We start from the raw sequence: 26,111 nt of genomic DNA, 5'->3' as shown, positions 1-26,111 counted from the left end.
TCCAGCAGGACAATGACCCTAAACATACAGCCAGAGCTACAATGGAATGGTTTAGCTCAAAGCATACTACTTTGTTAGAATGGCCAAGTCAAATTCCAGACTTGAATCCAATTGTGAATCTGTGGCAATATTTGAAAATTGCTGTCTACAAATGCTCTCCATCCAGTCTGACAGAGCTTGAGCTATTTTTTTGCTAAGAAGAATGGGCAAAAATGTCTCTCTAGATGTGCAAAGCTGGTAGAGACGTACTCAGACTTGCAGCTGTAATTGCAGTGAAAGGTGGTTCTACAACGTATTGACTCAGGGGGGCTGAATACAAATGCACGCCACACTTTTCACATATTTGTAAAATATTTTGAAAGCCAATTATCCTTTTCTTTCCACTTCACAATTATGTGCCACTTTCTATCACCTAAAATCCATTTACGTTTTTGATTGTAACACGACAAAATGTGGAAAGGGGTATGATACTTTTTCAAGGCACTGTATGTGATGGTTTACAACTACTTTAAGGGTTCTGCAGACAGAATTTGAGACTCTAAAGTCCTCATTTACACTACAGCTGCTAAACTGAATTTTTTTTTTCTTTTTCAGTAGTTTCTGAACTTTCCTTTGTTTTCCTGTGTGTACTCAATCATTTTATAGTAGTTTAGAGGCAGTTGAGGTTACAGACAGACATGTTGTTTTTTGAAAGCAGAAAGCTTGTTCAGGACTGTAGTTTACCGGCATTTCAAACGCCAAATGCTTGTTACTGCGGTAAACTGTGTTTATGCGTGTTTGCTTATATGTGTTTTTAAAGGGGAAGAAAATCTTAATACTTTTAGAACATGTAAAAATGTTGAAGAAAAACTCATTTCACCACAGGCATGTGGTCATCTCAATCAATTTTGTACGTCTTCGGAGCCTCAGCAACATTGGGAGCGCTTCCTCCCACATGCTTATGATTGGATCCATAGTGAAAACAGAAAAAATAAGACCATCTACAAGCACCCTGCTCTCACTCTTCTCACAGAATCACTGAAATAGTTATTAATTTACTTTCTTTTCATGCATGAAGGCATTTGGGAGGGTCTCCTGAGGTTATCTTTAAAAATCGCTTCTTAGCTCAAACACTCATAACTGCTGCTAAACTCCCATAAACGTGGTATGTAAAATCTGTAAAACTGACATTGTTCACTGTCGGTTTCCAGCGTTTAGAAAGTATTTTAAACTTCCTGTGTACATGAGCCCTAAGAGCCGGTTCACACTACCGTGACCAGAAAGTCGCCCCATGAAGGAGCAACTTTAGCGCCACTTTGTAGAGACTTAAATGATAGGCGACTTTGTCTGTGGGGAATGCCTGGGTAATCTTTTTCTTCTTCCTGGAACGTCTGATCACAGTCGCTTGAAAATAGATAAGGATCCATCTTAGAGACGACTCCCATTGAAGTCTATGAGCACAAGTCGGATAGAGGTCGCCTTGAAGTATTACAGGAACCTTTTCTGAAGTCGGAGCGACTTCAGTCGTGCATATTAAGACGGCTCTCGTTCATTTACATTGAATTTGTAATGACAAGCGACTTGAGGTCGCACAAGTCGCATCTCAAGTCGGAGTAGTGTGAATCAGGTCTAAAACTTTTACTCTTGCAGGTCCAGCTCTGCCATAAACTATTGCTGCAATTTCTGTTTGGTAAACTGCAGATAATTGAACCAAGGCAATGAACAGTCAGTAGGATCCTGTTTTTTGCAGGACAGGGCCTTGGCAGAACACTTGCAAACATTGGCTTCTGCCTTACTTTGTGTTTTCCTTTAATAAATCATGACCCACATCTCCAGAGTGGTGCACGAAAACGGAAAATTGTTTCATACTTACCGTAATTTTCCTTTCCTGGTGCCTATCCATGGCAGCATACTAGTAATAGAGCCCCGCCTCTACTCCTCCCTCAGGACTAGTGAGTAGCATAAAAGAAAGGCCCAGCCCCCTGTCCCATCATTCTCTGTCATATAGAATACCAGGGGTGGGAGCATATGCTGCCATGGATAGGCACCAGGAAAGGAAAAATACGGTAAGTATGAAACAATTTTCCGTTTTCCTGGTGCCTCCATGGCAGCATACTAGTGATAAATAACTAGCAAGACAAATGGGTGGGTAATGCTAAATATGCAAATCTTTAATTGGACAAAGACATGGCCGACTGAATAGTCCTTCTGCCGAACTCCACAGTTGTAAGCGACCCTGGGTCGATACGATAATGTTTGAAGAATGTATGATGTGATGACCATGAGGCGGCCCTGCAAACCGTCTCTAAAGAAACGTTGGCCCTTGCCGCCCAGGAAGCCGAGACTGCCCTAGTAGAATGAGCTCTTGTGAAGGTGTAGATAGCCCCTTGACTTTATAGGTTTTCTGGATGAGCTTGATGATCCATGATAGAGTCCTCTTGGTGGACTCTTTGCCCCTGTTTTTCCCAAAGGGGATGACAAACAGACTGTCAGACTGTCTGAATGAGCTTGTGATTTCCAGATAGGCTCGAAGAACTCTAGAGATGTCTAGGTCGTGCTGAGTTGCATCTGTGTTTTGGAAAACTGGAAGGGCCCAAGGTTCTAGAAGATAAGAGGAGACCTTGGGGATGAACCCCTGCCTAGGGCGAAGTTCGACCCTGTCCGGAAAAAAGGTGATGTGATCCTCACTTATTCCTAGGGCATGTAGCTCGGAGACTCGTCTGCCGGAGGTGATGGCCAAGAGGAAGGCAGTTTGCAATGACAAGTTCCAAAGAGAGCCCTTTTCCACTGGAGAAAATGGGGGGTTACAAAGAACTTCCAAGACCAGGGAAAGATCCCACTGTGGAAAAGAACGTCTAACGGGAGGACGAATTTTCAACACTCCTCTTAAAAAGGTAACCACTAGAGGATCTTCGGCCCATCTCTTGTTGGTCGCAGCCGAGATTGCTGCTACCTGTACTTTGAGGTAGCTTAGTCCCAATCCTAAGTCCAATCCTGTCTGCAAGAAGGCTAAAACTTGAGAGGTAGAGGGGAGGACGGGGTTGAAGTCCTGCCCCGCGGCAAACGCTAGGAATTTGTTCCACACTTTTGAATAGACCGCGTTGGTAGAGGGCTTCCTGGCCTTCAAAAGTGTTGAGATGACTTCAGGAGTACATCCTAAGGCCTGAAACCTTTGCCTTTCAGTTTCCAAACCCGCAGATCTAATCTCTGCGGGTTCGGATGATACAGTCCCTGCTGGGACAGTAGGTTGGGAAAATGTGGAATCCTGATGGGGGGTTCCACACTGAGATGGATGGCTAGAGGGAACCACGGTCTCTTCGGCCAGAAAGGGAGTATTGCCAGGACTTGTACTGATTCTGTGAGAAATCTCCGGAGAAAGTTCAGAATCAGTGGGCGGGGAGGAAAGGCATAAGCTGTCGAGAAATTCCATGGGCATGTCAGGGCATCGACTGCTTCCGACTGAGAGTAGGGGAGGCGAGAGTAGAACCTGGGGAGTTTCGAGTTGTCCGGAGTGGCAAACATGTCTACTTGAGGAGGGTACCAGAGGTTGGTAATTTGGAGAAAAACTTGTGGATGTAGCGACCACTCGTTGTTGTCTGCGAACCTCCTGGATAAAGCGTCTGCCACTGTGTTCAGCCGGCCTGGAATGTAAACGGCCCTGAGATCTCGTAGGTTCCTTTCTGCCCATAGTCTTTCTTCGTCCACCAAAACAAGCTTCTGCGCATTAAGGCGGTCACTCGGATTTTCTGGGAGAGGTGTCGTTTCCTCCATTGTGACAGAAAACCTGTTTGGAAGAACCTCAGGTGCCAGTGGGACCATGGCACCATGGGAATACAAGAGGACATTGTGCCGACTAGACTCAGACACTGAGAGGCCGTCAGATGAGTACTCCGAATTACAGTGAACATCCTCCGTATGATAATATCCATCTTCTGGCTGGGTAAGGACACTGTCCCCACTTGGGTGTTGAACATGGCTCCCAGGTAAACCATCTGTTGTGTCGGGGACAAGTTGCTTTTTTGAAAATTTATGAGCCAGCCGAACTCCTGCAAAGTCTGAAGGAGAATTTTCCCTGTGGGATCGGAGTTGATCTGGATTGCTTGCCAACAGGAGAATGTCGTCCAGATAGTGGTACACTCTCAACCCTCTCTCCCTGAGGGGGGCTAGGACAGTTATCAAGGTCTTGGTGAACACTCGCGGAGACGTGCAGAGCCCGAATGGAAGGGCCTTGAACTGAAGGTGTATCTCGCCTACGGCGAACCTCAGATCTCTGATAAGTTGGGAAGATTGGGATGTGCAGGTAAGCATCTTGTAGATCAAGAGATATCAACCAATCTCCTGGTTGAATGACCTGGATTATAGTTTGCAAGGATTCCATTTTGAAGCTCTCGAGCTCTATATATCGGTTGAGCCTCTTGAGGTCTATCACCGGTCTCCAACCTCCCGTCCTTTTTTGCACTAAGAAGAGTGGAGAATAGAAACCGGTGTAACGCTCCGCCAATGGAACCGGTATGGCTGCACCTTGAAGCTGAAGATCTGTCAGGAATTGGGATAGTGCCAATGCTTTTGATGGCGAGGCTGGTATTCTTGACTCCTGAAACGATGCATGAAGAGGAGGATGAGCAAACACCCACCGGTGACCCAGATGGATTGTTGACAGAACCCAGGGGTCCTGACAACGCGAAGCCCAAATTGGGAAAAAGGCCTGTAGCCTGGCTCCGACTGGGAGGGATTGCAATCTTCTGGCGTCAAAAAGGCTTCGTTGCCTCCTGGGGAGTGGTGAAAGCCTTGGTTTTGCGTGTGTTCAAAAAAGAGGCCTGGGTGCCTCTCCAGGGTCTTCTGTTATCCCTGTTCTGTGGCTTGCCTATAATCCCTGGAATTTGAGGGCCGGAATCTAGACGAATAGACTCTTGTCCTTTTGACTTTCCTGTCTTGGGGCAGGAGACCAGACTTGCCTCCAGTTACCCTGGAAATTGCCTTGTCCATCTTTTCTCCGAAGAGGGATTTGCCGTCGAACGGAATCTTGCACCAACTCTGTTTGGACGCAAGGTCAGCTGTCCATGGTTTTAGCCAGAGGGCCCTTTTGGCCATTACTGTGTGGAGCATTGATTGTGCGGAACAGCGTATGGTATCAATAGCGGCCTCTCCAATGAAATCGGCCGATATTTTCAGTTCCTCCAGTGCCTTGACAATGTCTTCTCTAAGGACATTTTGGCGTAGCGCTGTCTCAACATTTTCCGTCCATGCCCTGATGGCATTGGAGACAGATGTAAGGGCAATAGCCGGTTTACAGACTGCGCCCGAGGCCAGGTAGCTCCTTTTTAGGTCCAGATCTATTTTCCGATCTAGCGGATCTTTGAAGGAAGCTGCATCTTCCATGGGTAGTGTCACGTTTTTGGCGAGTCGTATGACTGCAGCATCCACCACCGGCATGGAATTCAATGATTGCGCTTCAGCCTCGGCTAGAGGGTAGAGTTTATTAAGACGGCCCAATGAAAACTTTTTATCCGTCTTCTTCCATTCCTCTTCGATAATCTCTCTTATCTCGCCCATAAGAGGAAAGAATACTTGTTTCCTCTTAAGGAAGGGAAAATACGTTTTCGACTTAGGAGTGGGTTCTTCAGGATCCTCCCAGGCAATTGCTGTTTTTACTGCCTGAATAAAAGGTGGGATTAAGGCATAGTTAAAGCCTGACGGGTCCGACTCCTCTGTGGATTCTTCCGAAGGGTGACCTGAAGACTCCTCTCCCAGTAATGGAGCCGCAGCGCGTGAAGGGTTTAGCCCCGAGGGGCCTGGAGCACTATCATCCCTGTCCGGAACTTGAGCTGCAGAGGGAGCCGCCTGAGCGGGTACTAGAGTTGTCAACTCCGAAAGGGAATCCTTCATTGTCTGCTTTAGCAGATCCACCACTTGTTGGTTTTCCAACTCCCGGTTGGCTGCGTAGTCCCGAAAACAGTCCTGGCAAACTAGTTTTCTAGGTAAGGGTACCACGCCACAAGACCAGCACTTCTTCCTTGATGAATGTGATGGCGGAGAGGGAGAGTGACGGTATCTTGACCTAGATCTTTCTGAGGATCTATAGTGGGAAGATCTTGATCTGCGATCTGGACTGTCATGGTCGCGGTGCCTCGAAGACTTCCCGGATCTTTTGGAGTGTGTTGGGCTGGAACAAAGGACACTTGTTAGTCCATACAAGCACTCTTTTCCTTCTTTCTTCAATACTTACAGAAAGGTGGTCCCATACCTATTGTGAGGATCTTGGTTACGTGATGAGTGGCTCATCGTAGGGCGTTGCAGAAGGACCGGCTGTGAGAGGAAAACGCAAGAAGGAAAACAGAAAAAGGGAGAAGAAAAGAAGGAATAAATAAAATAAAAAAAAAAAAAAAAAAGTTTTATTGAAGACAAATAAAAACGGAATAAATGGGAATGAGGGCGGAGGGAAAAAAAAAAAAAAAGTATTACAAAGTGCTACCTACCAAGGGCTTTAACAAGTCTGTAGGAGCAGGGAAAGATGCTGTCTTTCAGGTGGACAGCAGGTGGAATGGCCCTTTAATAGGCAGAGCAGCCTAAGAGAGCACCAAACCCCTCCCCTTAGCTTCTGTGGGAACTCAGGGCAAAATTACACCTGGTTCCCACAACCAAGATGGCCGCCCGAGCCTCAACCGCACCGCGCATGCGCAGAGCGTTCCTCGTGCACGGCCCTACTCCCCGCCCTGCGAGGCGGTCCGCAGAGACGCCGAGACTCTGTGGAGTAAGGGGCGGCCTCGATCTGCATGGCGCTGCAGGGGGAATCCCAGGACTGGGAGCCTTCTACACAGGATCGGATGTCTTCACAGAAAACTTAAAGGGACAGGCTGACAAGGTAAGACAAAGGCAAGAAGGGAAAGAAAAAGAGGGAAAGAGAAGGGGAAGATAAAAATGAAAACGAACACAAACACACAAACAACCAAACAAGAACTGGAAAACCTAAAGGGGAATCCAAGCTGAAAAGAGGGGGGGGAGGAAGAGAAAAAAAAAAAAAAAAAAAAAAAAAAGACGGTCCTTGTGCAAAATCCTGCAAAGCCAAACATTTAAAGATTTTTTAAAGAGACAGTGGCAGTATGCGTCCCTATGAGGAAACACTGCAAATTGTACCCCAAAGATCCACAGAAGGGGGTTCCCGGCCTTATTAGTGCTTTGAGCGACCCAAGAACCGGGACTGCGCACAGGAGAGGCTGAACCCGGCGGAAAGCTGCCTGGAGGCAGAGGTATGGACATACTGCTTATTCTTCACCAGTCAGGAAGGTATGAGGGAAAAAAAGGAGAATGATTGGACAGGGGGCTGGGCCTTTCTTTTATGCTACTCACTAGTCCTGAGGGAGGAGTAGAGGCGGGGCTCTATCACTAGTATGCTGCCATGGAGGCACCAGGAAATCCTATTGCAAACAGCCTGGTTATCTTAAGCTACCAGTAAAAGATGCTTTACTACTATGCCATTTGAAGGAGTATGTCTTAAGGCCAGTTCACACCAGATACAGTACAGTGCTTTTAAAAAAAAAAAAAAAAAAATGTTCTGCACGGAAAAACTCATGTACCATAGATAATGTGTAGTGACTACAGTGCTGCCCTAATAAAATGCATTCATCAATTGTGATACAAAATAAACATTTGGTAAAGTGCTAAAAATTAAGTCCGGTGTAAAAAGTGCAGTATCAAATTGTCCAAAAACATGAAAAAAGTCCATAAACTTTAGCGGAGTCTTTCTGCAATCCCCCCCCCCCCCCCCAATTTTAGGGCAGCGCTGTAGTCCCTACACATCATTAGATGAGGTTATTTAACCGTCAACCCAGCAGCAGCCTGATCAATTAATTACCCAAAAGGATTTACAGACCTTTGCACCGGTCCCCACCTATTTATTATTTAGTAGATAATATGGGTTCCAGTGGCACAGTTCACACCAGTGCGGTCAGTTCCGGTGCAGAAAAAAAGTAGAACATTCTGCTCTTTTTTTCTGCACTGGACTGGAACTTGGCAAAACGTATCAAAAATTGCAGGGGAACACACATGTCCCTAGGATGAAGGGGGAAAAAAAAAGCCTTTGTGTCGCTCCAGATTTTTCGTTGCCTTTGCTGCAAGAATAATAAATAGGGTGTTCATGATAGTCATCACTTTAAAGAGGTTGTAAACTCGTTTAAAAAACATTTTTTTTTTTTTTTTTTTTACAACCTGCAAGAGAAAGACATAATGAGCTAGTATGCATCGCATACTAGCTCATTATGAAATACTTACCTTAGAACGAGCCCCCGCCGTGCCGCTCTCTTACCTGTATGACGAGCGACATGTTCAGTCGCCCGTCTTCCGGGATCGCGGCATCCGGCCATCTGATTGGCCGGAGCCGCGGTGACGTCGCGCACGTGCGCGGGAGCCGACGGTCACGGCACAGGGCTCTGAAGGAACGGCACGATCAGCCGTTCCTTCAGAGCGCATGCGCCAGTGATGTCACTGGCTGCATTAAAGGTAAATATCTCCTAAACCGTACATGTTTAGGAGATATTTACAGTACCTATAGGTAAGCCTATGATAAGGCTTACCTATAGGTACAACTTCCTGAGGAGGGTTTACTTCCACTTTAAATTGCCTCAGGAGGATGTTGTGCTGCTTGGGCCATACCAGATTGCCCAGACCTATCCGAAGGACCAGTATGCTAACTTGACCAGCTTCACCGTTGAAGCCATGGTCTTGAACCGGGACTTTTGGATTCTGTGATCTCCTAGCCCTTTAAAGACTAGGAAGTCTACTTCTCACAAAGTCTACCATCGCAGATAGACCTTTTTTTGTTTGGCATGAATTGAGAAATGTTCTTCGTAGCAAGTACTCAGTGGGACGTATTCACTTTCCTCCACTCTGGTCTGGATCTGGACCAACGTCTCTCTGTAAGTATTATTAAATGACAAATCTACGTTGTTTGAATGTGGTGTACACTTCGAGAGTTGTCCTCTCAGCTACTGCTTTCTTTATGAAATTGGGAACCACACCACCCTTGTGCTTCCTGAATTTCAGACAAGTTTTCATTAGAATCTGTAGTCTAAAGGATATTATTCCTCACTACTTTTAGGGTGCTCTCTACAAGATCTAGTGCATCATGGGCTCTTCAGCATCAGGCATCTTTTTCCTGGCTTCATTTTAAAGAGAAATTCAGGGTTAAAAAAAAAAAAATAATTTACTCCCCTAGGTGCATGTAGCATTGATGCCTCATTGGCTCTGTAGTGAGAACTGAGTTATTGAATACCACTGATTGCTCAGTTCTCCCCCCCCCCTCCACTTTAGGTGAAGAGCTGGGACTGTTAGTCAGTGGTTCTCTGCACTCTACTCCAGCGCTCACTGGAGTGGTGGGCTGTGGAGGGGGGGTGGTAAAGGCTGGCTCAGGCTCTCACTGGATCACTAAGCCAGGTCCCAATCTATGCTTCTAGGCCATTAACAACCATATAGTCAGGATCTTTTCAGAGCCTGCATCGGCTCTGTGACCTCAGCCGACAGCAGGCTTCAATTGCAAAAAGAGTTTTTGGTGCAAAGCACCAGTTCCCTGCGCTCAGAGAGGTGTAGTTACTAGTCCACCTTACTAGGGTCTTTCTACTGTTTCTGGAGCGGTGGACTCGGCAACCCAGGATAATGCTGCGACCTTGCTGCCCTTTAACGACCAGGGAAGTCCGGAAATACTGCAAACAACAAACACAGGGGCGCACGGGCCTAGTGCATTATCCTTTGGTTTATTTAAAAGAAGAAAGATTAAAAATACTCAAACGAGTTCTTGGTTCCTCGGATCACACGACTGAGGACTGCGTTCCTTATGTGATATGCTTTTAACTAAGAACTCGTTTGTGAGTATTTTTAATCTTTCTTCTTTTAAATAAACCAATCAAAGGATAATGCACTAGGCCCGTGCACCCCTGTGTTTGTTTGTTGTTGACAGCAGGCTTCAGCCTGTTGTCAGCTGAAAATGGATCACACGTGTGCAGAACTAACTGCAATATTGTGATCCATAGGAGACCTATGGCCAAAAAAAAGCTTTGGCTATACTTCTCCTTTTCACACACAAGTTCTGCCAGGTTTTTAAGTTCTGGCCCCCTCTGATGCCAGTTTTGGGTCTAAGCTTCTACAAGCTCTTCCTAAGGGCTCTTTCACACGGACGTTCCGTATATCTGTAAATCACCCCATTCGTTTGGGGGTGATTTATGGACATAATGAATGTCTATGGGATTGCGGATGTCAGCAGATGACCATCCGCTGACATCCGATTTTCGTCCTTTCAGTTCTGTTCCATTTTTTTGGAATCGAACAGAACCCTATTTTTGTTCCGTTTTTAAAAACCGAACGGACGCAAAATCGGAGGTCAGCGGTGACATCCGCAATGCCCATAGACATACATTATGTCCGTATATCATCCGCAAATGGATGGGATGATATACGGACCGGATGACACAAGTATCGTCCGTAAAAAAAAAAAAAAAAAAAAAAAAGTGCTGGAGCGGATCGCAATACGGTCCGCTCCGTGTGAAAGAGCCCTAAGTCTGTCAAGCCTTCTTGACCTGTTTTTCTGTGGCCTTGTTTGTGTTTATTGCTGTGTTGCGCACCCCAAAATTGGGACTGCTTTTCAAGGTCCCAGTTGTAGTGAGTAAAGAGCCTTTGTCCCGTACTGTGAAATCAGGAAAATAGGATTGTGGGAAGTGGGAGGGGTTATATAGGTTAAGTCCCAGTAGTTGTATATTGTTTAACCCAGTTGTAATGAGCCCATGTTCTGTACTGTAGGACAGATTTTACTTGCATATCTAGTTTTTTGTTTGTTTTTTTTTTTATTCATTTTTGATTGCTTGACAAATTACCAAAAGCACAGGGCTGTAAAATGATTTTCATTTTTATTCTGTTCTGTATAGGGTAGAGCTTTACAATGTCTCAACGTTATGTCAACATAGAAGATGAAACCTTTCCAAGCTTCTTGGCCGAGTCGATGAGCAGTAACCTCAGTGAAGCTCTTGATAACTGCACCCTAACGTCAAATTTAGGATTGCCAGTTGCTGCATCTACAGTTGCAAAAGCCCGCACTGCTTTTGACAGGTAAACTCTGTAGTTAAATCTGGCAGCTGCCTACTGTACAAATTTATCTTCAATAATGCTTGATAGTATATTTCAATAATTGTGACTGAGAGTTCCAACTCTTATACAGCATGGGAATTGTGTTTGTGTGCCCACGCTTTCCTTTACCCTTGTTTGTTCACAAAAAGCCTTGTGTTCTGTTCACACTACAAGGTGTTCTATAAATGAACTTGGAGTCTTGCCTTTTTACTTTCGCCTTCTCTTCAAGAATATATTTAATATGACTGTAAAGTGTTTTATTTTTTTAAATTAACATGTCATATTTGCCTGCTCTTGGGAAAAGCATTGCACAGGGCAGACTCGATCCTCTTCTCTGGTCCCTCGCTAGTGCTCCTGGTTCCTCCTTCCTCCTGATTGCCCATATGCAGGCTTGCTCCTGAGTGACACACCAGCCGGAGGCAATGGCTCCCACTGCTGCTTCTGAGCAAATGAGACCGAGAGGGTATGCTAGTGCACACCACTGGATCGACATCTGACTTTGGTTTAATGCAGAGAATGCATTAAAAGAGAAGTTCACCTTTCATAACGTGTTACACCCATATTTGGGGTGTAACCTGTTATGAATGCACTGACCCACACACCTCCCTGGTTCCTAATGTGCCAGCTAGCAGGGGTTCTTCTCCACCCGCTAGCTATAAAAAAAAAAAAAAAAAAAAATGGCCGTGTGAGTCTCCGCCCACCCGGCTGCGTCACTCCTTCACAACGCTCTGTGAATGGAAAACGACAAGTTCCGGCATTCTTTGCGGCTGTCGGCTTGTAGTTTTCAATGAACTTGATCATTCATTCTTCCTGTCAGCATGTATCTGCTTCCTTATATGCTGACAGGTCTGCAGGGGACCTGCAAGGCATCAGCGATCTGCTGATCACTGGAGCAATGCTTTACAGGCTCCTGCAACGAAAATGCACTTTTTTTTCCTGCAAAAAAGTGCATTTATTAAAAATGACAAGGTGAAGTTGTCATTTGTAAGGGAAAAAAAACTTATAATTTTAGGACCACTTTGACTAAGATGGCTATGCTAGATGGCTATGCTAGTTCAGTTGTGGCTGTTGCTTTTAAGGACCCCTTTATACCTGGTTGGTTTAATGGGATGTGTGAAGATAGCCCGCTCATTTAAAGGGTCAGCCAATACCCCACAAGGGACCCAATATCAGACCTGCACCATTTTTGCCTACTTGGTGTATTTAGGATACTTTGCTACTGTTGCATTAACCCTTTTGCTGCCAGAGCAGCAATTGCTGTTTTTGCGTTCACACGTTTAATTTTCTGGCCTAAAGACTCTGTATTTTCTAAAAGCAGAGACCCTGGAGAATAGAATAGTGGTAGTTCTCCTTTATTTACATCACATATTTGTGCAACGGTTTATCAAGCACATATTTTGAGTTGAAATGGGTTTAGGTTCTTTTTGGGTCACAAATGTGCACTATATCACCAAATTCTTTGGTACGATATAAAACTTTGGTAAAAAAAGATAGGGTGAACTCCCAGAAAGCAGGTATTGCCTGACCCCCAATTTGCAGTAAAAAATGTATTGCATTTATTGGACCCAGTAAGATGAAATATTGACATAACAAGTATCAACCCTCAACCTAACACCACATTGTTATTCAAGTAAAGAAAACACACACTGGGCCCAGGAGCAAAACATGGTAAGTATGAGAAACAACTGGCTACTAAGTGTTTGGGGATGTAGGTCAGAAGATTGGCTTAGGACAGCGATATCCACTTGACAACCTGTAGAAATGAAGAGAGATTCATATCCCTTTAGCAAGGCTCAAAATTTCAAGTCCAGGAGTTACTCGCCACCAGTTTTCCCCGCCCTGAACACGCCCTCATTATCTTATAAAAATGACACTGTTAAAGGTTTTTGCATGAATGCAGAAGTTATAAAAAATAACCACTTTATCAGTGACCATCAATACAGCCCATCAGTGCAGCATCATCAGTGAAGCTTATCAGTGCAGCCTCACCAGGGCCCATCAGTGCAGCCTCACCAATGCAGCCTGACCAGTGCCCGTGAATGCAGCCTGACCAGTGCTGGGGAAGAAAGAGGAAAGCAGGCTGGATAATCAGAGTGGAGATTGTCCCACTGTTAACAGCTTTCATTGTAATTGCAGGGCGCTCGCCATCACACATTCCTGTCTCTTGGCTCAACTCCTATGATTGTGACCTCACAGGTCTCGGCATTGGACCGGTGTTCTATCAAAGTAGCCGGGCCAGGAGGCGGTGCTGTGTGCGGCGGCGAGTGCCTGGCAATTCAAATGTAAGCTGTTACAGTGGGGCCATCCCTGCTCTGTGATTATCCGGCCGGCTTTCCTCTTCCTCTCCTCTCTCATCCCCTGGGCGATCACTGGGAGAATGGCTGGCTGCCAAGGCAGCCCCACACTCGCCCTAAATCATTTTCCACTCGCTAAATGCAAGCAGGCGAATAGAAAATTTTATAAAGGGCTGCCTTTAGTATAGTGACAGTCTCATATATTACACAGCCCCATTGAGGAAGGTGTCATGTTTTACATGGTTTGTGATATGCCTTTAAATGTTGTATGTATTCTCCTGGTTCCTCCCCTCCCCTTAGCTCAATTTATTCTGTATAGATTGCTCCACCCCTTTGTTCACTTTTCCCAGTAATGCATCTCAGCCTCATGTCTATTGGGAGTGGATCACATTATGATCTTTTGAGCTAGCCAATGTTCCTTGTTGTAAGATCCTCACAGTTTATGGATTAAACTTCACACAAGATTTCAAGGTGTCATCTGGATCGAATCACTGTCTGTTAATTCAGCTAAGATTGTGGGTTATCGCTATGTCATCACAACTGTAAGTTACAGAGATCACACTTTAAATGCTTAGATTGGAGAGGCAGAACAGTCAAAAGATCAGTGAAATGTCTTTTCTAGGATCCTTGCTAGCTCTGGATACACAGTGAGATGTTAAATGGGACACTGGAAGTGCAACTTTTTGAAAATGTTTGGAGCCCATTGTAATGGTGTCGAGCGTTAGGACACCATCTTGGCTTCATGGCATCCATTTTTAGTGACCCAGGCTCCGTGACCGAAAGTAGCCCCCACCTTTCCCTAATCAGTATGCAAACTCAAACCAAGCTTTATCTGCACATTCTAGCAGAAGTCCTGTCTCCAAGAACAAAGAACCTGCCTCCTGAGAGTGCTACTGTTAGGATAAATCCTCCGGACATTCCTGTCTGCATGTGACAGAGTGTTATGGATGATTATTCTAAAGTCATAATTGATGTTTCTAAAATTATGAGCGTCCTCTGGGCTCATTATAATGTAGAGGTGGTGGTAGAGAAAGGGTTAATTGTTTAATTAGCCCGGTGACAATCGCTCTGTCTGCTGGCATCTAAATTGTGGTTCCGCAAGCTGGACAATCTGTGTGTGCTGGGTGCAGCTGAGAGTGGCATTGTTATGCAAGTGACGGCAGGGTGTAAGATTGCTTGGTCTTTGGTCACGAGTTGGATGAGAAGGCCAGGGATCTGATGCCCGCCACCGTCACACCTGTGGTTTACGTATTTGGAGGGGGACAGGGAGTTTTAGGCCACATCGGTGAGCCTACATTGAGCGTGTTTACCGCCAGATACTTGGATGCATATGCTCTACCTATATCCGACCTGAAGTACTTTTTCCTCATTCGACAATCTCAAACTTTTTATTGCGATATTTCTCTTCTTTTTGCATCTTTTACCTCCCTTTCTTTCTCTCGGTTGGTCTTTCCCAACCCAACTTCTTTTAGGTTCCCTTAGGGGTTTCAATTCATTTTACAGACTACACGCAAGAAAAAACCTTAGTATTTATGGGTTGGGGATAATAGGGGACTTATTTGCATTGTTTACTGATATTTACCTCGGTTGTAGTCCACCCCACTCAAGTATGTTCATTCCTTCCTTACTACTGACAGTAGTCAGTTATATGATTTTTACTGTTCATTTACCATATTGTCTGCTCATTATTGCTAATTTTTTTATTTTTTTTTATGTTGATAAAATTTCAATTGAAACGAAATGGACACTGGAAATAGCAGCTAACAGACAGTGCAGCCATGAACTACACAAGCCTGCATGTACCTGCAAGCAAATCTCAGCATAGTACCCATCAGTGCTATGAACAACAAAATTAATTGTGCTTAAAAAATGATAAATTAATATACAATTGATAACGGTGCAATATAATAAAATGAATCAATTGCACTAAGTCATAAGTCCATTCAGCATATATAGATGGTGGAGAGTCCACTTAAGGGTGAAGATCCCAAGATGTGAAAAGCAATGGAAACAAACAGTCACCCGTGCAATTAGGCAAGATGGCAGCTTACCGCAATGAGAGGGCCTCCAAATTAATGGATTGGCCACTAAGAGCATAAGGTAATAACTCCTATGGACTGGGTTCTCTCCTCTGCATGAACGGACCAAGCTTCGCTAGACTGCATCAACCCCTCACTCACTCATAGATCCAGAAACAACTCCGATATGTGTGGCAATATGTAGAGGATAAAAGCATTCATAGCGTAATCCCGTTTGGCGGTATAAAAACAGCTTTATTTAAGGTTCTACTTACATGGCAGTAGATCAACACAAGCAAATAACATGTAAAAAGCGGCGTCCCGCTATAGTCGATACAAAGCCGGCGTCTTGGGGGCGTGGCAAACGCGATCTCCGGAACCTCCCGACCGGTTTCGTCAGAGTGACGTCGTCAGGGGCGGGGTTACCGGACATCGCGGTCACGCCTTACAAATACCCCATGCAAGGATCATATCCGGAACCTCGTCCAATCACGGACGGAAAGGGCGGAAGTGACGAATCTGACTTCTGGCCATTGAGGGCGGAAGTACACTGAAAAGACAGCAGCACCAAGGAGGACCGAGGATTCAGGGCAAAGCAACTAATTCGCCATCCTCAATTAAACTAATCAAGGACAGCAGTAGTTACTTAAGCAAATGATATAAGAAAATAAACTTGGTATCGTATGAAGAAAAAACGGGACTAAATGCATATAAAAATTACCGATGTTAACAAGCGCCATCTAGTGGCCTAACAATATATTGTCATAAAAATCAAAATTATTTGACTTAATGGAAAAAAAAGAAAAAATAAGGCCAAAAGGCAGATTGCAGCACTTTTCCCTTTTAACTCATAACCCTACATTTCAACCTGACAATGATCTCTAGCTGGTCAGCAGAAACAAGAGTCATAAAACTTAGAAAAAAATACCACATAATAACAAAAAATATATAAATAGAAGATTTATATTCATACGCAAATATTGAGTGGAATGGAGCATAATTATGCTTTTCCCGTCTCGGCAACATTTAACTGTTGTTGATAAAACAGTTAATGTCCCACTCAACATTAAGGCCATAAGGGACATAAGTTTTCAAAATATAAATCCACCGCGTTTCAGCGCGGGATAACTCCCTTTTTGCATTTGCCCCTCGCCAATTTGGAGTGAATTTGTCAAAGGCCACAAATAACGTGTTACGGGGGTCTTTATGTCGGCAGTGGTCGAAATGTTTCGACACACTGTGGCCAGGGAACGCTTTACGTATATTTGCCACATGCTCCCCCATACGGATTTGCATGTTTCTCAGGGTTCGTCCGATATATTGTTTCCCACATTTACATTTTTAGGGTTAATCACCTTTTTAGATTTACCAAGTAATGTTTTCGGTTTATTCTCCTGCCGCCTTTCGTGCTTTTCTTATTCTCTTATGTGAGTAACCTCGCTTCCCTAAAACGTTTAACCATGTCAGTGGCTTCATGACTGAAGTCATGACTTTTGATGCAAATCCTCCTGATCCGTAGAAATTGACCCATTGGGATTCCACGGATCAGGGTTTGGGTGGTGACTGTGGGCTAGCAGTGGGCTAGCAGGAGGGTATCAGCTGCTGTTTCTTTACCAAAAGTTTTAGTTGTAATTTTTGTTCCTTCTATGGACTATGGAGATTTGTAAATCAAGAAAGGGTAGTGTCTTCTTACTATGGGTATAGGTAATTCTAATATTCCTCATTTTTTAATTCCGTTCCATCCATAAAGGTAACCAGTTGTTCAGTCGTCCCATACCATACCTTGAGCATGTCATCTATCTACCTCAGCCACAGACAGCAGTGGCCGAGGTACATCGAGGACCTATACATCAATTCTTCCTCCCAGAGGCCAAGATAGACATGGGTAGCCAGGGGCCCACGGTGCTCCCATACTAGTGCTGGTAGTTTACATCAAGGAATTGAAAGTAATTGTAGTTAAGCATAAAGTCTAGCAGCTCTATAACAAACTCGTTATGGGCACCCAGCAAGGGATATTCTACTTTTAAGAAGTAGGCTACTGCTTTTAGCCTCCAGTCTGTGGGGATCGATGTATATAATGTCTCTACATCTATCCCAACTAACGGGGCTCCCACAGGTACCGTGAGCTGTAGTTAAGTAGTACATCCCTTGTGTCCTTGACAAAGGAGGCGAGATGGTACCGTTCCTTGATCAAGAAATCCACATTTCTTTCGTTCATTGATGGACACAGCTCCATGTCTTCTAGACCCTTGGGCCTATGCTGCTCTCTTCAGAAGTAGGACTAGGCGGAAACCATTTTGGCTATGCCCCTAAGGCAGTCCCAGGGGGTATACCATCACTTCCTGCTATAGTACTCCAGTTTTTTCTGCCTAGTCAGGATTAAGGACCTGGCTCCCTGCTGGGATCTGCGGTCCTGGCTTTTTTCCTTTTTTAAATTGATTTTTTTTTTTTTCTTTCTCTTTATTTTCTGTTCCTGTGTGAACTACAGCCAACAGCTAGACTGGGTGATTCACTGGATATCCTAGATCCTTATGGTCTTCCCAGTCTGGCCTGCGAGCAGGACCCAACTATTAGCCTCCGCTCTAGGTTGGCTGCGACATGGCTCCACTGGACGGGGGCTGGCTGGCGAGTGAAACACCTTGCGAGGTCGCATAGCCCTGGTCACGACAGCAATCAAGATCAGAGTTGCAGTGTACCTCTGGCCACTGCACCCCCATTCCAAGATACTGCGATGGACTGCTGGGAGTGGTGCCCACCTAATGCCAAGGTGTGGTGAGTAGTGTCCCTTTTTTTTTTTTTTTTTTGGGAATTGCTGGGGTGGTCGTGGGCTCCTCCCTGTGTCCTTTCTCCCCTCATGTTTTTTTTTCCCTCTGCCCTAGCGGGGTTACCCCTGCATTGGTCATCGTCACCTGTGCTGTGACCCCTTTCGGGGTGCTTGGGCGTTTTTCGAGTTTGGGGGGCTGAATTGGTGTTGGCCTGGAGGGTGGTGGGAGTGTGCCACTGGTGGTCCCCTTTTAGGGGTGCCCGCTTTCTTTGTACTGTGGGTGGCTCCCCCCTGGTGGACTATTACTTCCCTGGGGTCTGCATGGCACCGCGTGGCGCTGCCATTTTGCCGTGGATGGTTTTCTCCATCTTCAACGGCCATGTTTGTGTAGTCCGGTGGCCATATTTTTGATTTCCCTATGTAATCGATAGCGGGGGCCATTTTCTTGTAGTGCGGTGACATGCAGCGGGGGGCATTTAGTGTCGGCGCTTTCTCTTCCTCTTTGATCGCGGTGTGGAAGGCTGTTTGGCGCTCTCCAGCTCTGGGGTGGTGGGTCTCTGTGGGTATGCGATCCTTCCTCTGCTATAAACTGCGCCGCGGGTTCGGTGCTACCTGTGGCTCTCCAAGCAGTGTTCCAAGTTTTTTTTTTTTTTTTTTTTTTTAAAAAACAAAAAATACAATTTTTTTTTTTTTTCATTTTTGTGCACAGTGCGGCTCTGATTTAACCATGGAGCCCCTGGAACGTGTTTTACCACCTGACCCACTCCTTGATGCCGCGGGACCCTTTGGGTCTAAGTCTGAACTGGCGGCCATGACGGCGGCCCTGCAGTCATTTGTGTTAAAGGTTGATATGGCCCTGCAAAAGCGACCTAGCAAGAAGCGCCCCTCCGCCTTCACCTGTATCTTCTGTTTCCTCCAAAGTGTGAGGTGGATTTGGCCGCCTCGGACGTGAGTCAGCCCACTGGGTCTGCATCCACGCACTCTTGAGTGCCACAACAGCGAGGATTAATCCTCCTCCGCAGCCGCGCATTAAAAAGCACTGGTGGAGGCATTGATTGTGTCAGTGCAGGAAACTGGAGGACTCAGCTGATACTGAGTCAGGAACGCAGGTGCAGTTTGGAAACCACGGATCTTCTAAGGAGACAAAGGTGTTCTCCCCCCCCCCCCCCCCCCTGCCTATTTAGACATGATTGTCACTAGTCAGTAAGCGTTTCGCTATAAGATATCCCTTTTGAGGAGTCTCTCCTGAAGAACCTGACGATTCCACCATCGATGGACTCTCAGGTTTCCAAGCTGGATAAGGCCATGCTTTTAGTGGTGGAGGATTCTCCATCCTTTAAGGATCCTGTGGACAAGAGAGCTGTGGCTCTGGTCCGTTACCTTTTCATTGTGGCAGGTTCAATGTTGTGGCTGGTGTTTTGCTTCCACCTTGGTAGGAAGGCAAGGTTCGCCCGATCTTGGATCTCAAGGCTCTGAACCACTTTGTCCTGGTTCAGAAACTTCGGATGGAGTCCATACGCACAGTAATGGCTTTCCTTCTTCCAGGGGGATTGTATGGTTTCTATCGATCTCAGCGACTCTTACCTTTTTATATACCAATATGTCGGGCACCAGCGTTTTCATAATTTTTCTGTGGGCGAGGAGCATTATCAATTAATAGTGTTACCCTTTGGTCTCGCTTCGGCTCCTCAGGTGTTCACCAAGGTCTTGGCCCTGGTGTTGGCCTTGCTTTGGCAAAAGGGGATTGCGGTACTAGGTTACCTGGACTATCTGCTTCTGCGTGCAGAGTCGTCTTCGGCTCTAGTCAACTTGGACATTACTGTACGAACTCTGCAGGAGTTCGGATGGACACTGAATTTTCAAAAATCAGCTTGTACTCTGTCCTCCGTCCTCCAAACTGGACTACTTGGGTCTGAAGCTGGATTCAGCGTCGGCTCTGGTGTTTTTTCCACAGTTGAAACTGCTGAAGTTGCAGGAATGCGATTCGGCTCCTGTTGTCCAACCGTCGGTCGTCGCTCATGACTTGCGTGCAAGTGCTGGGTCTGATGGTCTCAACCTTCGAGGCGGTTCCGTTTCCCAGTTCCATACCAGACCTTTGTTAGATTCTGGCCAAATGGAACACAGATCCGCTGTCTTTGAATGATCTGATTATGTTGAGTCGGGGTATGAGAGGGTCTCTGATATGGTGGCTCCTCTCTTCAGCTCTTTGCTTGAGAAAATACTTTCTTCCCCTGTATTGGACATCAATTTCCACGGATGCCAGTCTGTCCAGATGGGGAGGTGTCTTGGGAGTATACTCGGCTTAGGGTGTTTGGACTCAAGGAGTCCAGTCGGCCAATTAAAATCCTGGCGATCCGGGCGATCAGACTTTGTCTCAATGGACGGATTGTCTGCAGGGACGCCCAGTGAGGATTCAATCGGACAATGCTACGGCGGTGGCATATGTCAATCATCAAGGGGGCACAAGGAGTGCCCTGGTGGCTCTGGGAGTAACCGGCATGCTGAAGTGGGCGAAAATGTTCCGACCCTCTCTGCTGTGCACATTGGGGGGCGGGGGGGGGGGTAGAGAATTGGCAAGCAGATTATCTCAGTCAGCAGACATTGGATCAAGGAGAGTGGTCTCTTCACCGGAGACAGTTGATAAAACCCCTCCGGGTGAAGACCCCCAATGTGTACCTGTTGGTCTCCCGTCTCAACAGGAAGGTGCAAAGGTTCATGTCAAGGTCTCGGGATGCCCTGGTGGCCCCTTGGGGTCAGTATCGTCTGATTTTATGCTTTTCCTCCAATACAACTTCTGTCGAGATGGCTACGCAGAATCGAGGTCGAAGGGATTCCAGTTATTCTGGTGGCACCAGACTTGCCTCGCCGGTCTTGGTACGCAGGCCTGGTAAGGCTGGTAGCAGAGGTTCCTTGGAAACTTCCTCTCAGGAAAGATCTTCTGTATCAGGAATCAATCTTCCATCCTGCTTTACAGTCGCTGGCTTTAACGGCTTGACTTTGAAAGCCAGGTGCTGAAGGACAGAGGGCTGTCAGAGTTGGTTATTCCTACTCTGTTAAAAGCTAAGATAAATCTACTTCCAGGAAGGTTTATCATCGAGTTTGGAAGGCGTACATTTCTTGATGTGAGTCAAAGGGGGGATTTCTCCCCGTTCTTTTTCTGTATCTCGCCATTTGGAGTTTCTACAACTTGGTGTAGATCAACGTTTGGCTCTGGGCACCATCATGGGCTAGATTTCCGCTTTGGCCATTTGGACCGTTGGCGGCAAAATCCTTGGTTCACACCTTTTTATGCAGGTAGTTCCCATCTAGCTCCTCCGGTATGATCCCTGGTACCTCCCATGGGATCTGAATTTGGTATGGTCAGTACTTCTAAAGCCTCCTTTTGAATATATACGCAAAACTTCCTTTGCTCACTGTCGTAGAAGGTGGCCTTTTTGGTTGCTATTACTTCTACGCGTAGGGTGCCGGAGTTGGCTCCGTTGTCCTGTCGGTCACCTTACCTGGTGGTTCACAGGGACAAAGTGGTGTTACAACCCTGTCAGGCGTTCCTTCCTAAGATTGTCTCGGGTTTCTTTTGAAAGAAGACATTGTGGTACTGTCCTTATGTCCTATGCCAAAACAGCCTAAAGAAATTGCTCTAAATTGCTTTGAGTTCCTACATTCCTCAGGGCTATTCGGGTGTACCTGGCATTTCTTTGTTCTTACGGATGGATCCCGTAAGGGGCACCATTTCCAGATGGATCAGGCAGATGGTGGTGCAGGTATATTCTATTAAGGGTCCGGTTCCTCCTTTCCCGGTCAAGGTGCATTCTACGAGGGCACTTAGTGCCTCCTGGGCCTTCTGTCATCAAGCATCAATGGTTCAGGTGTGCAAGGTGGCTACATGGTTGTCTGTACACACATTCACAAAGCTTTATAAGGTGGATGTGCTTGCATCTTCAGATGCTGCTTTTGGCCGCAGATTTGCAGGCTGTGGATGCAAAGGCTTTGCCTCTTGAGGGTGTATTATTTTTTTTTTCTTTTTCTTTCTCGGTGGGGAGCTCCAGTTGTTTCTTGTTGAGCTCCTGTTTATTACCTGGTTGGCTATGTTTAGCCTTGTTGGGAATAAGATATATTTCTGTGTTTTTGGCACCTCATGTTAATACTGCTTTGGCACATCCCATGGGTCTAGAAGACATGGAGCTGTGTCTGTTAGTGAACAAGAGTAAACTGGATTTTTTGTCTTACTGTAAAATCCTTTTCTCTGAGGTTCACTGACGGACACAGCACCCTCCCCTCTGTTGGGTTGAGTTATGTATTCTTCTGACACTGCTTGTTACAAACTGAAGTCCTATAGCAGGACGTGATGGTAAACCCCCTGGGATTGCCTCAGGAGCAGAGCCAAAATTGTTTCCACCTAGTCCCATTCCTGAAGAGAGCAACATAAGCCCAAGGGTCTAGAAGACATGGAGCTGTGTGCGTCAGTGAATCTCAGAGAAAAGGATTTTACAGTAAGACCAAAATCTACTTTATTTCCCCTTTTTTTTTTTTTTTTTTTTTTTTTTTTTTTTTATAGCTGACACAGTTGGTCTTCCAGGAGGTTTTGTCAATGACTTGTGCAGTTTGGGAATGGTATAGAAAGTTGGCATATTATATTCAACCACCTTCAGATGTTTTGCCTCTTTCTAAAGTGAAGAAATGTCATCAGCACAGCAAGCATTCCTCGGAAGGGTCCAAACATTTTTTTTTTTTTCCGTGGTTACATGGTAAATATACAGCAACGTTTCGTAACCTCGCAGGGCCCCTTCGTCAGGCAAATTACCTCCGCTTCCATTTTCACTGCAGAGCAGACAGTGGGAGGCGCACAGCAGCATTGGACAGAGGGTGGGAGGTAATCAGCAGATGATTGGTTGCTGGGACACGGCAGTTCTAGCAACCACCCACCAGCCTGCCAATATAAAATCTGCTGTCCAGTGCTGCAGTGCCTCCTGCCCTGCACTCTTATCTGCCCCTCTTGAGGGTGATGCTGTAAATCTTAAATGAGAGGAGTAATTCTAACACCGTGACTAGCGTTTAAAATGTCATTAAACCTGTTCTAAAATGTTAAAATTTCTGAATAGCATATCTTTTAGTGGAAGCAATAGTGTTGCTCCCCCCCCCCCCCCCCGTGTGTTCTACTTGCTACATTTTTTATTTATTATATTTATATGTACGGTACTGTTTTTGTTGGCAGACTGTATCATATGTATTTTAGAAGAGTTTGTGTTGTATAACTGCTCTTTAAATATCTGTTGCGACTGTACTAAATACTCGGTTTTCATTATATTGTGTTAGCAAATTTTATGTACAATTACCCTTAAAAAAAAAAAAAAAAAAAAATGTGAAGTTCTGACAGGTGGAAGTTCAGGCCGCATCTGATAACTTCAAACATTAAGGTCTTTCGGGTATCTCCTTGAGCTGCAGGCACTACCCAGTTCGGTTTCTTGACTGCTTTTGCTGATGGACAACCCAACAGTCTACATTTCTCAGCCATTCAGTGAACAAAGATGGTAGTTTTTTTTATTTTTTTATGAAAAAAATCAATTTCTTGAAGTTCATTAAGGGATTTGGAGGTCCCAATCCTCTTTCTATGATCATGCACTTGGTACTACTTTTTTGCTAGCCAATGTTCTGATCCTCCTGTAGGTGGCAGTATAATTCAACAGTGTCTGCATTTTTGTGTCCTCAGTGAACACCAAGAAATTGATTTTTATGGAAAACACAAAAATCTCATTCTGTTCTATCAAAGGATCTTTCCCCAATTCATGGTGTCTTGTTATTAACTCAGTATTACTTTATTTTTAGACTTCCAGATGTCCAAGCTTCTTATCTAGAAAATGAAAATTTACCAGCAACAACAGATAATTTTACACTAAGCCACTCTGGGGGAGACCAAAATGGAAAATTTGTCTTGAGCTTTAAGGATGATATGTAAGTAGCAAGATTTATTCAACTTCCACCACCAGGTTCTGATTATTGTGCATTGGGGACTGCTTAAAGCTTAAACATTGTTGCTAGGGGGTTACAAAGAATTTTGACTACTACCCAAACTACTTCAATGTAGGATTGCAACGGCTGAACATACAATTGCAACCCCACATGACAGGTTTTTCTAAAGTTTCATTGCTATAATAGACCGGTTCGACCCAGAGGTGGGAGACTCGAGTCACATGACTTGACTTAAGTCACCAGTTTGAGGACTTGAGACTTGCTTGACTAAAATTAATAAGACTTTGACTTGTATTCATGACTTGAGACTTGACTTTGACTTGAGACATATGACTCGAAATTACTTTACTTTTTTAAGTTATTAAATATTTGCATTTTCTCAAGATGTGTTAAAGCAAAATGAATGTGCCTGTTATGTTTCTGACACCACAGTCACTTAAAACACCTCAGTGTGTTCTGATTTTTAGGACACTGGCTGTTTAACAATGGAAATACTGAACATGTTTTTAGTGACTGTGGTGTTGAAACATGACCGGACGAAGGATTTTGAGCTTTTTGGGTATTCAAAGTGTTTCTTTAATATGCTAATAAGCACTAGGCAGTTTTGTTAATGTTGAAAACAAAACCTTTCCTGACCACTGACTTTCAACTGATTAAAGCCCCGTACACGCGTACCGATTGTCGGCCGTAAATATTCGGCCGACGGCCGATTGTAGCCTTGTTAGTATGATGCTTCCGGCAGCCGACAGCGCATTTTCGGCCGAACAGAATCTGTCGTGCAGACTTTAAAATTTTTGTTGTCCGTCACCAGAACGGCCGATTGTTCGCCAGTCAGTACAGATTTTGGCTGACAGACAGCAGATTAGCAAGACTGGGCATGCTCATTAAAGAAAAAAGACAAGGAAAGTTAACCATCAAATGACATCACTTCTGCAGTCGGCTGTTGTTGGCCGACAAAATTCGTGTGCAGTCTTTTGCAGTTTTCAACAGACACGACAGCCCTGGACAAAAGACGGCCGATCAGTACGTGTGTACGGGGCTTTAAAGGTGAAAATTGGGGTAGACCAGTATTTTGACTTGACTTGTGACTTGACCAAAATAAATGGCTTGACTTCTTCTAGCAGGGACTCGACTTGCTTGCTTTTTGGCAAAGTAACTTGGTACTTGCTTGAGACTTGAAGGTTAAGACTTGAGACTACCTTGTGACTTGCACATGTGTGACTTACTCCCATGTCTGGTTCGACCATGCAACTTATGCAGTAATGTCCTAAGTCTCTCGGTGTAGGACAGAAGTCTCTCGGTGTAGGACAGAGCGAATTACATTTTTACTCTAGTGTTCTCCTTAAAGTTAAACTCAAGCTTTCTTTTCGCTAGAAGTGAATAGAAAGGTCAATTTCAGCATAAATCCTACCTCTGCATATTGATGCTCGGTTGTCTGCAGATCCCCTAATATTCTGTGTTTATTTGTGGCTTTGTACTATGTGACACTCTGTATAGTCTGATGTAGACTGCCTTTCACAGCCACTTCCTACTGCATCTCTAGCCTAAAACACACCCCTCTGTAGTATTTCAGGCTCTGCAAGTGATGGAACTTCTCTCACAGCTCTGATGGGTGTGATTTGAAATAAAACCTAATTAGAGTTCAGGTCCGCCCAGTCACACCAAACGAAGAGTCAAAACCGCCTCACAGTCCTTGTGGATGTGCTGCATTTGTACACCATTAATTTAAACAAGCCATAAGACTGCAATGATTCTAGTATGGTAGTAATCCTTTACATCTCAAGCCACATTTACACTTGTGTGGAAGGAGTGCACATTTACAATTTTAGCTTGTTTGGTGACTATACGTACACTTTACAACAACCAAAGATTTGTGTGGCTAAGGAGTGCACATTTACAATTTTAGCTTGTTTGGTGACTACACGTACACAGTCCAGGGGATTTGGTTTTATATTTATTGTGGAACTTGGATGGGAGGAG

At 45.0% G+C, this 26,111-nt stretch overlaps 1 protein-coding gene and 1 pseudogene across 2 annotated transcripts in view; one reads left to right on the top strand and one right to left on the bottom strand.

Annotated features, from left to right (window-relative positions):
- Positions 1-26,111, top strand: part of CEP192 (centrosomal protein 192) — a 506,433-nt gene that overhangs the window by 10,892 nt on the left and 469,430 nt on the right. Inside the window, exons 2-3 of the mRNA XM_082258491.1 lie at positions 10,890-11,070; positions 23,988-24,113. Coding sequence (XP_082114617.1) covers positions 10,904-11,070; positions 23,988-24,113 — 293 coding nt within the window. The 5' untranslated portion in view covers positions 10,890-10,903. The remainder of the gene's footprint in view (positions 1-10,889; positions 11,071-23,987; positions 24,114-26,111) is intronic.
- On the bottom strand, positions 4,728-5,865 carry LOC309556529 (lamina-associated polypeptide 2, isoforms alpha/zeta-like; annotated as a pseudogene). Its single transcript has one exon. The product of its transcript is annotated as a lamina-associated polypeptide 2, isoforms alpha/zeta-like (transcript).

The sequence above is a fragment of the Pelophylax lessonae genome, assembly GCF_965119305.1.
Source record: "Pelophylax lessonae genome assembly, chromosome: 5".
In the NCBI taxonomy this organism is placed as follows: Eukaryota; Metazoa; Chordata; class Amphibia; order Anura; family Ranidae; genus Pelophylax; species Pelophylax lessonae.
The sequence above is the reverse complement of the archived record's forward strand: the minus strand, read 5'-3'. Positions and strand labels throughout refer to the sequence as shown.